The 17,128-nt window shown below is 41.4% G+C and overlaps 1 protein-coding gene and 1 long non-coding RNA gene across 2 annotated transcripts in view; both read left to right on the top strand.

Moving 5' to 3' along the window:
- ANKRD31 (ankyrin repeat domain 31) overlaps positions 1-4,023 on the top strand; it is an 84,516-nt gene extending 80,493 nt beyond the window's left edge. The window contains exon 22 of the mRNA XM_063293149.1: positions 3,373-4,023. Within this exon, the coding sequence (XP_063149219.1) occupies positions 3,373-3,521 (149 nt within the window). The 3' untranslated portion in view covers positions 3,522-4,023. The remainder of the gene's footprint in view (positions 1-3,372) is intronic.
- A 60-nt stretch (positions 4,024-4,083) lies between these two features.
- Positions 4,084-4,698, top strand: LOC134492584 (uncharacterized). The gene is made up of 2 exons (XR_010067473.1): positions 4,084-4,364; positions 4,481-4,698. It is a non-coding gene; the product is annotated as an uncharacterized LOC134492584 (long non-coding RNA).
- Positions 4,699-17,128: the final 12,430 nt, after the last annotated feature.

Genomic DNA, 17,128 nt, shown 5'->3' with positions numbered 1-17,128 from the left:
AGAGTAATTGTTATGTTGAACTTAGATAACTTTTTATAAATTGCACACAGATTGCCTACATACACAGGAAAATATCCCTCGTATTCTGAGTGAATGGAAAAAAATCCTTATCAGAAATAAAATTCAACAGTAGAAACAATTGCTGAGGGAGGTGATTACCTCCTCTTTGTCACAGGTTGGACAGCCATCTCACCAGAGAATTATTTACATTCAGTTCCTGGATTGAGGAAGGCATTGGATTGAGCAGTGCCCTAATAGCCCTTTCCAGATCTGTGATTCTGTATGTACAGATGCAGCAGAGAACTAGTCTCTCAGGGTTTCAGAGAGGGGAACATAGAGACAAATATGAGAAGGGAAAGGACAATGAATATCATGGCTGACATGAAATGTCCTCTCCCCAAAAACCTCCTACGGGAATCTGTTTTGGAACTTTTTGCCTTAATGTGTTACTACTACTAAGAGAAAAAAAGACTTGGTGAGGTGGTTGTGATGGTGCCCTTGGACCTGGGGGAGGGAAGGCAAGAGTTTTTGATGATGGTTTTTTTGGAGGGGGGCAGGCAGTAACATGGTGATGATGGGCATGGGGAGATGTTGCTCTCATCATCAGAACTTTGGAGCCTTGGCTTCCAGGAGGAGATAATGGCTGACTGATGCATCCTCAGAAAGCAGGGATGACACTGAGGTGGAGAACCACAACCGAGCAGCAAGCGCGGAGCATTAGAGCTTCTCCGGATAAGGAGAAGGCGAAGAGGTTGCCCATGTGTGCTTCAGAAGGCAGCACCCTGTGAGGAAGCCTGCAGAAACCCTGCAAGCAACTCACAAGTAAGAGCACCAGAAGCCAAGGAAGAAAGGTCATGCTTGCAGCCTCAGTGGAACCTGTAATGGACACTGGGTCTGACCTAACTCCATTTTCTAAAATATATTGTATTATGTTTATTTAAAAGCCACAGAGATCTTCAGAGCAGCAGGGCAATTAGACCTCCTGGTGAGTGTTCCTATGACTGAGGGTATGAATAAAGGGAAATGGAAAGAAATAAGTACAAGGATTTAAAAATAATCTACAGCAAAAGGCTTGCTAAGAGTTTGGACTACAGGTAGTGCTCATTTAATGACCACAGTAGAGACTGAGAAGTTGGTTGTTAAGTGGTGCGGTTGTTAAGTGAGTCACCACATGACCTGATTTTACGATTTTACCATGGTTGTTAAGAGAAACATGGGTCGTTAAGCAAATCACCACAGTTGTTAAGTGAATCCAGCTTCCCCAATGGATGTTTTTTGCCAGAAACTGGCAAAAATGGTCGCAAATCATGATCATGTGACCACAGGAAGCTGCTGCTGGTCATAAATGTGAGCTGGCTGCCAAGTGCCCAAATTGCAATCACGTGACTGGGGGTGGTGCGATAGTTTGCAATAGTTGTAAGTGCGAGTACAGGTTGTAAAGCACTTTTTCCAAGGCTGTCATAACTTAGAACTGTTGTTAAATGAACGGCTGTTAAGCAAAAACTACCTGTATGAAAATTTAAAATGGATGAAGGGTTTGGCTGAATTTGGATTTTGCTTATTTTAAAGTATTTTTGAATTAATTAAACAAATTAAATAAATAAATGGCACATATTTTCATGGGAAAGGACTGTTTCCTTAGTCACCTCCCAATTCAAATGTTGCAACACGCTTTACATGAGGCTGCCCTTGAAGAGCATTTGGAAACTTCATCTGGTCCAAAATGCAGCAGCACATGCAGTATTGGATGTACTATCATACACCCATGTAACATCATTGCTACATGAGTTGCACTGGCTCTCAGTGGGCTTCCAGGTGCAATTCAAGGTGCTGGTTGTCACCTTTAAAGCCCTATGTGGCATGGGGCCAGGTTACTTGTGGGACTGCCTATCCCAGATGGTTTCTGCCTGTCCCACTAGATCTGGCAGAGCGGGCATGCTCCATGTCACCGTGTGGGCCCCAGGAAGCATGCCTTCTCTGTCACGGCAATTGTCTTGTGGAACAGCTTCCTGCTGAGTTATGGACCACCCTGACCCTATTAGTCTTTGGAAGGCTGTGAAAACCTAGCTCTTCCCCCAGGACCTGGGGCTGGGATGTTGACAGGGTTCTGGCATGAGCATGGCTTTGTTTGATACATTAATAATGCAATGTTTATGGACCTCAACCCAGTTTCTTTTGAAATGGATTTTTATAGTTTGGTTACGTTTATTTCTGTTCACTGCATAGATTTAGTTGAGGTAGACAGGCAGCTATTGTACATAAATTTGTTAAATAAATAAAATAAAATAAAATGCAGATAAAATATGGGCTTCTTAACAAAGCACGTTGTCTGGATGCTCTGTGACTGTCATGTTCACTGTTTCAATGTAGTTTATACATCGTAACGTTTCACATGCCATGGCGCTGACGCACGCTTCTGTTTGGGAGGGAGCTGCTGTGAGACCTTGTACCAAGCTCTGTATGTGAAATCAGGACAATGGAATGTGTTTGGGTTATGTTATCTGTTCAAGGCCTTTTCCCGCAGACCATCAGAAACTGTTAGGACCACCTGGGATTGTGAACTTGAGAAGATTCTATGGGGGGAGGGATTTCGTTTGCACCGAGGGGTTTTGGTTTGAATTTGGCATGCTTTCATCATTCTCAGCTTTCTTTGCGATCCTGTATACTATTCTTCAATAAATCAGATATCTTTGAAACCCTGCTTATGAGTCTGATGTACATTAGAATAGGCAATCCTTACGGTGACATTACCATAATGAGGATTGCACATTAGATATTGGTTGTGTTAACATGATACATTGAACCACATACTAGTCAAATCGCATTTTACTATCTTGTGTGATTATTTTATAGTTCAGTGTGTCATGATAACCCAGAAATTGAGTTGAATAAACCATGGGTTAGTTAATATGGGTAAGCATACTGAACAAGCGTCATAATTAAAAGGTCTGTCTGTAAGGAGCCACTAATGCAAAATGGGATTTGAATAAAAATGTGTGTATCTGTTCATTAAGTATTTTGAATTAGCACTATGACACAGACTAATCTATATTACAGAACTACTCAATATTTACTAAGATTTTAAATGAGGCTTCATAAAACATTTGCATGTATTTCAATAAAATGACCATATCTCAATACATAAAGTATAACTTAATCCCTTCACCTTGAGTATGATGGACTTTGTTAGCCTAATAGGGACAAACGAACAGGGTTAATAGAGGTGTTGTTGCAACTTATGGAATCTATAGAGACTGTAGAAGTGACTTTACAAATTTGTCTCATCTTGCTCACTACAGGAAAGAGATTTCTTACGTGCATTTTTATTTAAGGCTTGACAGATTAATTTAGTGTGTTTCATGTTTTTAACAGACTCTTCCTGTCAAGCTAATTCCTCAAAAACATCCAGCTTTCTGCAGTTCAACAAAATAATGTTAATAACAGATGAAGAATTTCTGCCATGCCGTGCAGGAGAAGAATGCTGGGACTTCTATGTCAACTGTGAAAATTTTGGATTTTAAAGAAAATTTTGGATATTTCCTAGAATATCTGTAGCACTGCAAATGTGCATTCCTTGTATTAAACAAAACATTAAAGCTGTTAAATGGAGATATTTGTGAACTCCAGCATGTAAAGAGGTCAAGGAAGTGCTGCAAACTATTTCACAGTAGTCTTTCAACAGCTTGCTGTGAGGGATGCTAAAATAGTGGTACTGAAGTGATTGATTATTGGCTTAGGCAACACGATAATATCAGATATCACCACAGGGCTGAAGGAAAATCTGTAGGAAGGACGGAAGTTATGTTTTGTGCTAACAGTGTTGGAAACAACTCTAATTCAAATGTCAAAATTGTCATGAAATTAAAAAGCTACATTAGAATGAGGAGTAAGATATTTTAAACAAGGCTTATTGTGTCCCATTTGTCCTTTCAGCCCTGTTATGTTGCAATTATGTTTTTCCTTTGTTACAAGAAGTCTACTCAAGTTTTATGTGCAGGAATGCCTGTGAAATGTATGAAGGATTTATTTCATTGTTTACTTGATTAATTGTTTACCCTGTTAAAAAATTCTCAAAACAATAAATGAGTAACATGTCAGCTATCAGGCTTTGTAGTAGCATTTTGGATTAGATTTCCTCTTATAAACGAACATAACATCAAGATCAAGAGTGTTAAGTATGAAATAGGAAAGTAACTTTTGAGTATTAGAAATGGGAGAGACCATTTGTAAATCCCTATCATCTGTATTTGGTCTTACTAAAATGTAAACTCTAGTTTTATTATCTTTCTTTGAAAACAAAAATTACGAAACTTTGCGCAAAATGTAAAAGCACAGAATTGCCTAGTATAGTTTATAGTATGTATGTATGTATGTATGTATGTATGTATTTACTATCCCGCCTATTATTTTTATAAATAACTCAAGGCAGCAAACGTACCTAATACTCCTTCCTCCTATTTTCCCCACAACAACAGTTTAGCCAGCTGCTGTTTTTCTTAGGGGTAAAATTCAAGGGCAAAGTCCAAAATACATATGGCTGTTTGTTCACCTTCTGCTATAATTCTAGAAACAAGAGTAGAAAGATAGAATACATGAAAAAGTACAGTTTTCTAAAAGCAATGGAAATAGATATGTATTCATGATTGAAACAAAAAAAATATACCATGTTTATTAAAAACAGATAAGTAACAAATAGAATTCAGTTTGTTATACTTTCAATTTGAGCAAAGGTTGAGATAGCCAGAAGGAATTAGCACAGCAAAAAGATCCCGATGAATGTCCTGGACGCTCAGCTCCTGTTAAAGTAACAGTTGGGATGTGGGGCCTTCTTGGACCAGAATGCCCAGCAATAGTAACTCATGTTTTGATCCCGAATCAGTTGGAATGCTGCAATCTCCTCTACAGGGGACTGTATTTGGTGATATTTTGGAAGTTACAGCTGGTGCAGAATGCGGCAGCTAGATTACTGGCAAGAGTACCCCGATTCTTAAGTTGCCATTTGTTACTGGTATGCTTCTACACCCAATTCAGTGCTACTTATAATTTTTAAAGCCCTTTTATAACATTGCACCAGGATGTATCAAGCAATGCCTTGCCAGGAGAGAATCTGCCTGTCCAGTCCAGTTCCTAGAGATGGCCTCTTGAGGGTTTCTCCTTGTGAGGTTCATGGGGTGACGAACAGGCTACAGGCCTTCTCAGTAGCGGCCTCCACTTTTTGGAACACTCTTCCCCTGGAAGTATAAATGGCCCAAACCTTGCTCACATTTTACAAACAAATTAAAACATTTTGTTCCAGCATGTTTTTGGCCTTTACTTGTTCTTGGTGCCTTGTTACGTTTTATTTTTTTCTTTCATTTTTGTATTGTATGATTCATCTTGTTACCCATCCAGAGTCCATTAGAGTTTGGACAGGATATAAATATTGGAAACAACATAAATATGATATTCATTTATTTTGAGAAAAGTGCTTTGAGTTGAATGGCATTTACTCTCAAGTAAGTACATTTTCATTTTGTAGACTTGATGGATCTCACTGGAGAATAATGGTGTCTTCTGCAGTCCTACTTTGTTATAAGCACTATTTAGATTTGTGCCCATATAAATATCACTATTTAGTAACAGTTTTAGGACTAGGTAGTATACAGTATTTTGCTGCAGAAAAACAATAATGGAAACTTCATTTTTTAAAATACATTCAGTTTAAAGAAAAATTTATTACCATATTTACATTTAGAAAAAGAATGAACGTTGATAAGTTTTGAGCAGACTTATTCCAACACTCAAGCTATGCAACACATGAAAATAAGACTTTTTTTAGTCATTTAAATGTTTTTCCCAGTAAAAGCTGAGTTAAACGTGGGTGTGACATTCTGGAAAAATAATTTAAGGTGTGGCAGGCAGGTGCTCTGAAGCTTTTCAGGACTGAATCTGAAGTTTTACACAGCCTTATTATTCCTCCTTTTCACGATAGATCACCTAAGGACATGTTTGAAAGAGAAGCAGATACTGGACTGATTTTTTTTATGAATACCTGATGTAACACTGATCCTTCTTTTGGAAACATCCTATGGAATACATTCATTTGAGCCTTTGGGACATAATAAAAATATCAGTTTCAGTATTTGGTGAAATCATTTAGTATTTTTGAAACATATAAATTAAGAGCCTTTGCGGATGATTTAGTTATTACTTTACAAAACCCATTAATATCAATTGATTACTTATTAAAGACACTACAAGAATATGGAGAATTAGCTGGTTTTAAAATAAATAATCAAAAAATGAAGATGATAAATTTAAATATGCCACAAAATAATCAGAATGTATTAGAAATTAAATCAGGATTTAATAGTGTCAAAAAAGTTAGATATCTAGGGATAGAAATTTCAGCCAAGACTAGTGATTTATTCCAAAATAATTATGTTAAAATATGGAAGGAAATTAAACAAGATTTATTGAGGTGGGAAAAATTAAAAAATTCACTTATGGGATGAATCTCTGCAATTAAGATGAATATTCTGCCGAAGATGCTATTTTTATTTCGAACTATTCCAATATTTATAACTGATAAAAATTTTAAATTATAGCAAAAAGATCTTTTAAAATTTATTTGGCAAGGGAAAAGACCAAGAATTAAATTTAAATTACTGCAAGAAGATAAGGAAAGAGGAGGCTTGGGTCTTCCCGATTTCAGGCTATATTATGAGGCATGTGGTCTATTATGGTTAAAAGAATGGATCACCCTACAAGATTATAAATTACTAAATTTAGAAGGTCATGATTTAAAATTTGGATGGCACGGCTTCTTATGGTATAACAAATTGAAAGTAAATAAAACATTTAACAATCATTGTATTAGACCGTCTATTCTTAAAATTTGGGGAAAATATAAATCTATTTTAACATCGACAATATCACTATGGATTTCCCCACAAGAAGCTTTTGTAAGGTGAGAAACAATAGGAAACCATAAGTGGCTAAAATATTCGGATTTAATAAAATTTGAAGGGACCAAATTTACAATGAAAAAAAGAGAAGAACTGGAAAATGAAGGATATTCATGTCAATGGTTTACATATATTCAATTAAAAGAACAATTTAAAATAGATGCCAAAAGTTACAAATTTACAAAAAAAACTATCTTGGTGGGATGAACAAATCTATGCCAATAATGATCACATGATCTCTAAAATATATAAAATGTTATTACAAATGAGAATACTAAATGTACAAATTAAGCAATGTATGAATAAATGGGAGAAAAATTTTGGATACAATATTGAATACGATGTTTGGGAAAGAATGTGGACTAAGGGATTAAAATTTACATTAAATTATAATTTTAAAGAAAATTTTTATAAAATGATGTACATGTGGTATACTACCCCTGAAAAATTATCGAAAATGTTTCGAAATACATCAAATGTTTGTTGGAAATGTAAACAAGAAATTGGAACTTTATACCATATGTGGTGGACCTGTAAAAAAGCAAAAAAAATTTGGTCATCTATACATAATATAATTTGTAAAATGTTGGCAGTTAATATTGATAAATTACCAGAACTCTATTTATTGGGCTTTATGAACAAAGATTTGGAAAAAAAACTATGGAAAACTTCTACTGTATTTGATTACTTCAGCCCGAATTCTCTATGCTTCAAAGTGGAAAGAAGAATTAATCCCATCTGTGGAAGAATGGATACCTAAATCCCTAAACTTGGCACAAATGGCAAAACTAATGGACCAACTAAATGATAAAAATATGGAAGATTTTCAAAAGGACTGAACACCTTTTTTCAAATATGTGGAATGGACTCAAAAAGTTAATATGAATATATAGTATGTAAATAGCAAATTACTTTAATTGTTTAATCTCTTAGAATTAATGAAGGCAATTTAGAAAATTAAGGAAAAAAAATAACACGCTAGGATACTAAGCTGTACCGTCTAGAAAGTTGGAAACCCTAATCTTTCTATTTATTTATTTATTTTTCATTTTACCCCCCCTTAAGCAGGCTCTGCAGGAAATGGTGGAGTTCTTGCACAAGAGGAAATACCAGTCATACATTATTTCTAATGTGAGGCAGGGCTGGGAGACAAGGCAAGTTCTGACGGACGGTTAGAGTGGTGGGTTTAGCCATCTGTCAGAACCTGATTTCTGGGGTGGATAGATCAAGAGATCAGGAGACTCAGAACTGTGGGTGAATAGTAGGTCATCACTGATACTAACATCAGTGTTAGTCTGATCCCGAAGAAGGCATTTTATAGCCTGATGTCACAACTGAGAACATCTTTTGTACTTCTCAAAAACTGTCTCTCTTTTGTCTATGTTCAGAAAACCTGGGTTAAAGATTCTCTGAACCTGCATAAACACACTTTTCCATATTTAGGCTTAAAGCAACAACTTGCTATTGTTGTTTCTGCTGTTGTTTCTGATATAACATTTTTGAACCGGCTCCCTCAAACCCCACAAAAACAGTTTTCCCCATCTTTGCCTGAGACTTGCATTCTTTTCCTTTTTTTAAGTTTTAAGTTTAGCAAAAATAAGAACTCTCTAAACACTGCATACACTATTTACAGATAGGAATCACATAACAATAACACATGATTGCAACATAGAGAAAAAAGGATACCACAAGTTCCACTTTTTACAATTTATAGTATTTGCCTGTGAAGTCTTGCCTTTTATAGAAATAAACAGAAACTTCAACTCTGCAAAATGTGTTTTTGCAATGCTGGAAATTTTACACTGAGCAACTGATGAAACTGTAAACAACCAAATGCAAATAATAGCTTCCCATGGAACAAGCTAAAGTTGGTGTGAAAGAGATTAAAAACCCTTTATTTAACTTCTTTAAAAGTGCCTACCCCTTACTAACAATGCCTGATGTCATTTTTAAAAGTTCCACGCTGCCCTGTTGTAATTTAGTTAGAAGTCACAGAATCATAGACTTTAATGGGATCTTGGAGATCTTCTAGTCCAAACCACTGCCAAGGACAGGAATCCTCAGATCATCCTAGATCAGTGTTTCTGAACCTTGGCAACTTTAAGATGTGTGGTTGGCTGGCTGAGGAATTCTGGGAGTTGAAGTCCACACATCTTAAAGTTGCCATGGTTGAGAAACACTGTCCTAGATAAATGGCTGTCCAATCTTTTCTTGAAAATCTCCAGTGATGGAGCAACCACAACTGCAGGAGTAGGCTGTTCCACTTTTTAATAGCTCTCACGGTTAGGAAATTACTCCTTATTTTGAGTTTGGATCTCTCTCTGTAAAGTTTCCACCCACTGCTTCTTGTTGGGCACTACAGATAATAAATCCACACCCTTTTTCTTGTGACAGCCCTTTAAATATTGGAAGACTGCTATCATGTCTCCCCTTAGTCTTATCCTCTTTCAGTTAAACATACCCAGTTCTTTTAACTATTCTTCACAAGATTTAGCCTCCAAGCCCCTCACCATCTTTGTTGCTTTTCTCTTTAGTTCCTCAGCATCCTATCACTGTGACCAAAACCAGACACAACTTTCCAGTTTTAGTCTGACCAGTGAAGCTTAGAGCAGAAATATCATTTCCCAGGATCTCAACATTATGCTTCTGTTGATGCAACTTTTGCATTGTTTCTTTCAGCAGCTGCAGCACATTGCTGGATCATCCTTCTCCCAAGTACTACCACTGAGCCATGTAACACCTATCTTGCACTTGTACATATAAGTTTTCTTAACTAATTACAGAACCTACAGTATATTTTTCACATTGAACTGCATTTTTTGGGGAAAGGCCCAGTGTTCAAGTTTATCAAGATCCTTTTGAACTTGAGCCTTTCTTCTGAGGTGTTAAAAATCCTCCAGCTTTGGGTTGTCTGCAAATTTGCTGACCATCCCTTCTGTTCCCTTGCCTACATCATTTATAAAAATGTTGAAGAGCACTATAGTGGTATGTGGGAATGACCTTGGAAGACAGAGGGGAGCTGGAGCCAGGGGAATGGTCAGGTAAGAGACAGCTTAGCCCACAGCAGGAATGTGGGCAGGGCTAGTGGCTCAGAAGGGACCTTCCCTAGTTTCTTGGGCTTTAAAGGTGATGGGGGAGAAATGTACTTTCAGACTTGCAAGATTCTGCTAATGTAACTTTACAATAAAGTAGAATTAGTTCATCTGGGTGTACTTCCTGTCTGGACTACCTCACAAGGATGACAAGCACTGGGCCCAGGACAGAATCTGGAGGTTCTTCACTGCATACCTCTCTCCATGTAGACATGGATACAGTAAAGACACATGTTAGTTATCAAGATTCTTGTGGAATCTGGGAACTGTGGTAGATGGAGACCATCCATCTTACAGTGTTCCATTTTATCAAGAAGGTGGCTATGGTCAACTTAATCACATGCCTTATTGAAGTCTAGATACACTGCATCCACAGCATTCGTTTGCTCTACTAATCTAGTCTCTTTGTCAAAAAAAAAAGTAGTAAGCTTAGTCTGGCACAACCTATTTTTAACAAATCCATGCTGGCTTCTAGTAATCAGCTTGTTCCTTTCTAAACATTTGCAAACCCACTGCTTGATATTTTCTAGAATTTTCCCAGGTATTGATGTCAAACAAGCTTATTGGTCTATACGTTCCTTGCTTCACATTTTCCCCCTTTTTTGAAGAGTGGAACAACAGTAGATTTTCTCTAAATTTTGGCACCTCCCCTGTACAAGTTCTCAAAGATTATATTTAGTGGTTTTGAAATCACGTCCATTGATTCTTTAGCACCTTAGGATGTAATCCATCAAGTTCCAATAACTTGAATTCATTAAAAATAGTAGGCGTTACTCTCTCCACTTTGGATTTCTGTTCCCCCATGGCGCACCTTCTGGCAGGTTAGACTACTTTTTCCTTTTGTGGAAAGACAGATGCAAGATAGAAATTAAGCAGTTCAACCTTCTCCCTGTGATCTGTCAGTTCACACCTTGTTTGCCAACCAAGGGACTGACTGTCCTCTTATTCTGCCCATACTCAAAGAAGCCTTTTTCTTTTTTTCCTTTTTATGTTAATTGCAAAACTCAGGTCATTCTGAGCCTTAGTCTTCCTGACCTCATCCTTATAGATTTGGGCCATTTCCTGAGATTGGGCTTTTGTCATATGCCCCGCTTTCCATTAAACTTGTCCTTTTTGTTTGTCAGGTCATCAGATTGCCCTTTATGCATCCACATTGGTTGCATCATTTGTCTCAACTTTTTCTTTCTATTTGGTATTAAGTATCTTATTTTTTGGAAATTCTCAATCCTCCTGAACTGGTTTTCTTCCAGAACTTCCATCTATGGAATCCTTCCTACTTTTTCCCTTAGCTTATTGAAATCAGCTTTCTAGAGCACTAACCTGACTACCTTCAGTTCTGCTTCCCTGCAATATGGTGAATTCTAGGAGCACATGATCACTATTTCCCAAGGTTCCTGAAACTTCCATTTTCTCCACCATGTCTTCCCTGTTAGTAGGTATTAAGCCCAGTATAAGGGGTTCCCTAATTCCCTCCTCCACCTATTGGACAATAAAGTTGTCTGCAATGCACACCAAGAACTTGTTGGATCTCCCACATGCTGCCGAGTTCAACCCTCAGTTGATTTCAGACTAATGAAAACCCCCATTACTTTAGTGGTGTGTATCCTGAACCTTCCCTGGCTACCTGATTTGCAAAGATTTCATCTATCTTCCACTTAGTTGGGTGGCCTGTAATACGTGCCTGCAACAGTATCATTATTGTTTCTTTTTCTCTTAATATTCACTCATGTGCATTTGGCAGGGTTTTTATCCTTGGTATCATGAATTTCCACACAGGTGTTTTAATTCTTTATGTATAATACAACCCATTCCTCTTTTGTTGAGTCTGGTTTTTTTTAACAAATTATATCCTTCCATTATTGTATTACAATCTTGAGTTCCATCCCACCAGGTTTCTATAATACCATCAGGGTTATATTTGTCCTCCCTACCCCACTTCTCCCTGTTTGTTCCCCAAACTCTTAAGTGTGGGCATCTGAGCCCTTTAGTACTGCCTGTCATGTTCATCGTTTCAATGTGTTTGTACATTGTAACGGTTCGCATGCCAGAGTGTTGACGTGCATTCCTGGCTGGGAGGGTGCTGCTGATAAACCTTGTACTGAAAGCTGTATCTCTCTGTACCAGGCAGGAATGTGTTTGGGTTATCTTTTTAATGTCAAGGTCTTTTTGCCCGTTGGTCAGCAGAGCTCGTTAGGAGCACCTGGGAATGTGGGGTGGTGATGATTGAAGGGGGGGTGGGTGGGACGCTGTTTGAAACGGGGCTATTTAGTTTGACTTTAGGCGCGCTTTTCTCATTCTCAGCTTTCTTTCTGTTTGCACTCTATTCTAAATAAAATCAGAACTTGAACTTGGGTTTTGAGTCTGAGCACTGTATTTGGGTATAGGCATTCATTACATAAAGCTGAGAATCATTTAAAGTAATACCTCGCTAGTCTCTACCAAGAAATTTTCTTGCGAAAGAAGAAGTTAGCGATGGCGGAATCGAGACAAGAGTCCACGGGGTTTGGGGAGGCGACCAGACAGCTCCTTGAGTCGGCATTCCCAAGCAGGGACCCGAGCCCGCTCCCATCCCACCTCGCACCCTATCCAAGAGAGTCCAGCTCCAGCCCGGAGTTGGGGGAATCGTTAGAAGGGGGGGAAACAGAACAGCCCGTAACGACTGGTACCCCTCCCCCGGAGATGATGTGGGATACAATGGGAGACCCCAGGCCAGGGACGTCTCACACCTCATGGAGGCTTCGGTACCCCCTGACTCCCGACAGGGAGTCTACCACAGTGACAGCAAGCCGACAGCCTGAGGCACCGAGGTTGGATGAGTCAATCACGCCTGAGAGAATAAGAGTCATCGAATCAAAGATCGAGTCCATTGAATACATGCTGAGGTCCATCTCGTCAGCTGTAGGGGCCTCAGTGAGAGGAATGGGGAGTCCAGGTGCCAATCCACCCCCCATCGTTCCCCTCCCCAGCTGCAAGTACCCAGAGGGCGCGGACGGCCGCGAGATTCATCCTCGCCACAGCGTGGTCCCACACCTGCATCAGGGGGAACGCCAGTTCATCCAGCGGTGGCAGCTGCGCCAGCTGGGGGGGGTCGCCAAGGACTTTCCCATTAAATTTGATGGTGATCCTACAAAGTTGTCCTTCCTTACCAACGCTACGAACTATATGGAGCAATACGAGCATTGCTTCACTTCTGAGAAGGCAAAAATCATGGCAGTGGCCACGAAGCTTAAAGGCAGAGCTGCTGATTGGTATGTACAGTTAACGGAGGTGAAAGCCCCAGTGCTTGGTGCTTTTGACATGTTTTTGGCCGCTCTGAGACGGTACTTTGAAGATCCCCTTGCTAAGGCTAGGGCTAAGGAGGCTCTCAAGGAGCTCGTTCAGGGGCAGAAGTTAGTTGCTGACTATGCCCTGGAATTCAAAGTTTTGGTGGGTAAAGTACCTGAATGGTCTGAGGCTACCTTAGTGGACAGATTTAAGGATGGACTCAATCGAGAAGTGTTGAAGTGGGCGCTGGGCAGAGATCATCCGGACTCACTTCATGATTGGATCTGTCTTGCCGGTAAGGCTGAACATGCCCAGCATACCTATATGCAAGCCAGAAAGGGTGACAAAGCTCCCTCAGGTGGAAAGGGCCCAAGACAGGGATCCGCCACGGCATGGGATGATGAGAAGCAGTGGCGTTTTGCCCATGGGCAATGTATCAAATGTGGCAAGACCGGTCACCGGGCAGCAGAGTGCCAGAAGGGCAAAACTGCAGACCACCCATCAAAAGCTCCGCAGAAGGCGCCTAACCCTCCCCACCGGCTGACAGGGGCCAAAGCATCAGCAGAGGAGGAGGAAGATGTCTACATCAAGGGAGATGCTCTTACTGCCCTCGAGTAGCTGGCGGGAAACGACTTCCACCTGTCTTAAACAGCGCCGCTGGACAGGTGGTGGAGAATGGGCATGACGACAACATGGTGAGTGCTGACTGCCCCATCCTAGCTGTAAAGATCAAGTTGGGCTCCTGCTCCAGAACCGTTGAAGTCTGGGCTTTAATCAACTCGGGGTGTTCCAGATGTTTGATCCACCCCAACCTAGTGGCCACATTGGAGCTCCCTTGTTTTCCCCTTTCACAGCCGTTGGTTTTTCAACAGTTGGATGGTTCCACGGTGGGGGGGGGGGCAGCCACCCAGTTCACTGGGGATGTAACACTGCAGATGGGTAGTCACATTGAAGTCCTGAAATTCATTGTGACACTGGTGGGTAACCCGCTTGTGGTGCTGGGTATCCCCTGGCTGACTAACTGCAACCCATACATCAACTGGAAAACCCGTACCATTACGTTTGACGATGGGTTTTACCAGGCTCCTGTGCCGGGGAAATCCAACACTGTGGGGGTGGTGCGGGCTGAAATTGTCAATCCCCAGCCTTCCAGTCTGCCCGTTGAGGGTCTGCCTGCCCGATACCAGGACTTTGCAGATGTCTTCGGGGAAGTAGAAGCAGACCAATTACCCCCCCACCGCAAGACTGACTGTGCCATTGAACTTCTTCCGGACATTCCCTTGCCCAAACCAAAGATCTATGCGATGACCCAGAAGGAACTGGCCGCCTTACGAGAATTCATTGACAAAAACCTTGCAAGAGGTTTCATCGAACCGGCTAACTCACCGGTTAGGGCTCCTGTTTTGTTCCGCAAAAAGAAAGATGGCACCCTTAGACTTTGCACGGACTATCGCGGGTTAAATTCAGTCTCAATTTCCAACAAATACCCTCTGCCTCTCGTAAAAGACATGTTGGCACACTTTTGTACTGGTAAAGTCTTTTCCAAACTGGACCTACGCGAAGCATACTATCGCATTCGCATTAGGGAGGGGGATGAGTGGAAAACAGCTTTTAACTGTCCATTGGGCTCGTTTCAATATAAAGTTCTCCCTTTTGGTTTGGCAGGCACCCCAGGTGTTTTCATGCAACTAATCAATGAGGTGTTACATGATCATTTGTTTAAGGGGGTCTTGGTTTATTTGGATGATGTGCTCATCTATACCAAGACAGAAGGGGAACACGAACGACTTGTCAAACAGGTCCTGACCAAGCTCAGGAAAGCTAAGCTTTATGCAAAGCTTTCCAAGAGTGAATTCCATAAGACACAGCTGGATTATTTGGGGTACAGGGTATCTGATAAAGGTATCGAAATGGATCCTGCTAAAGTTCAGGCCGTTCTCAACTGGGAATGCCCTCGAACTCGGCGGCAACTTCAAAGTTTTCTGGGCTTCGCCAATTTTTACCAGTCCTTTGTCCAGGGGTTCGCGGAAATTGTGCTACCCCTCACTGATTTGTTGCGCACCAAGGGGCTTGGGGAGACACGCAAGGTGAGAAATCCAGGGGCCGTGCTCAATTGGACTCCTGCCTGTCAGACTGCATTTGATAAATTGAAATCTCTGTTTACGGCTGAGCCCATTTTGTCTCACCCAGACCATGAGCGACCCTTTGTGGTTCAGGTTGATGCATCTGATTTTTCTATGGGGCAATTTTGTTGCAAAAGGATTCCGCTGGGCTTTTGAAGCTATGCGCCTATCTCTCCCATAAATTCTCGGAAACGGAGAGGCGCTGGCATGTTTGGGAAAAGGAGGCTTTTGCTGTAAAGGCTGCATTGGAAACCTGGCGCCACATTTTGGAGGGGGCCACTTGCCCTTTCGAGATTTGGACGGATCACCGCAACCTGGAGGCACTCCGCACGCCCCGGCGCCTCAGCCCAAAACAAATTCACTGGGCTCAGTTTTTTAGTCGCTTTGATTTCCAGCTCAAATTTATCCCGGGTAAGAAAAATTTTTTGGCTGACGCTCTCTCCTGTTTGCCACAAGACGCGGAGCCAGTCTCTGATGTCATTGGTTCAGCACACTGAACCTCAATTGGGATTGGTGGCGGTCACCCGGAGCAGGGCTCGGGGACAGCCTCTTTCCCCCTTGCAAGCGCTTCCGGCACAGAGACCTGCAGGGCGGCGGCAGTCACAGCTGCCTGGTTGGTTGCGGGCTGATTTCATTTCCGCCTTCTAGTCTGATTCTTGGCTCCTTGCAAATTCTGACAAGGTTTCTTTTGAGCACGACTTAGCTTGGGTGGGTGACCACTTGTACGTCCCTGAATCTCAAAGGGCTGCTGTGCTGGCTCATTCCCATGACAGCAAGCAGGCTGGTCATTTTTGGTTTCTCAAGTCCCTCCATTTGATCCAGCGGCAATTTTGGTGGCCTTCCTTGCGGAGGGATGTGAAAGATTATGTGGCTTCTTGCCCTGTCTGTGCCATGTCGAAACGACAGTCTGGTAAGTCCCAGGGACTCCTTCAACCTGTGGCTGACCCCTCCCTGCCTTGGGATGAGATTTCTATGGATTTTATTGTGGATTTGCCCCCCAGTCAGAAGAAAACTGTCATTTGGGTGGTTAAGGATTATTTTTCCAAGCAAGCCCACTTTGTTCCATGTGCGCCCGTTCCCTCTGCGCAGCAGCTTGCCAAGCTCTTCCTGGTGCACGTCTACCACCCACATGGATGCCCCTCCCATTTGGTGACCGACAGGGGTACACAATTTACCTCAAAGTTCTGGCGGGCATTTTTGAAGCTTATTGGCACTGAGCAGGCACTGTCAACCTCTTCGCATCCCCAGATGGATGGATCTACTGAGATCCTTAATGCCACCCTTGAGCAATTTCTCAGATCTTATATAAATTACCATCAGGACAACTGGGTTGATTTGCTCCCTTTCGCAGAGGTTGCTTACAACAATGCTGTGCACCAAAGCACTGGTCAAACCCCCTTTTGGGTTGTCTCGGGGCAGGATTTTGTTCCCATCCCTGAATTTCCCCAGCTTCCTGCCCCTGCTGTGTCTGTGTGTGATTGGGGTACTCGGCTCGCTGATTCTTGGCCGGTCCTTAAATGTGCTCTGACTGATGCTCAGGCTTCTTACAAACTCCATGCTGACAAGCACCGGGCAGGCAGCCGGCTTTTCGGGTGGGGGACCTGGTCTATCTTTCTACCAAATTCATCAAGTCTCCAGATTATTAATCCTGTCACTGTATGTTTGGATCTGCCCCATAATTTGAAGCGTTTGCACCCTGTTT

This window comes from Candoia aspera, chromosome 2 (genome assembly GCF_035149785.1).
Source record: "Candoia aspera isolate rCanAsp1 chromosome 2, rCanAsp1.hap2, whole genome shotgun sequence".
NCBI classification, from domain to species: domain Eukaryota; kingdom Metazoa; phylum Chordata; class Lepidosauria; order Squamata; family Boidae; genus Candoia; species Candoia aspera.
This window is presented reverse-complemented; position numbering and strand designations above follow the sequence as displayed.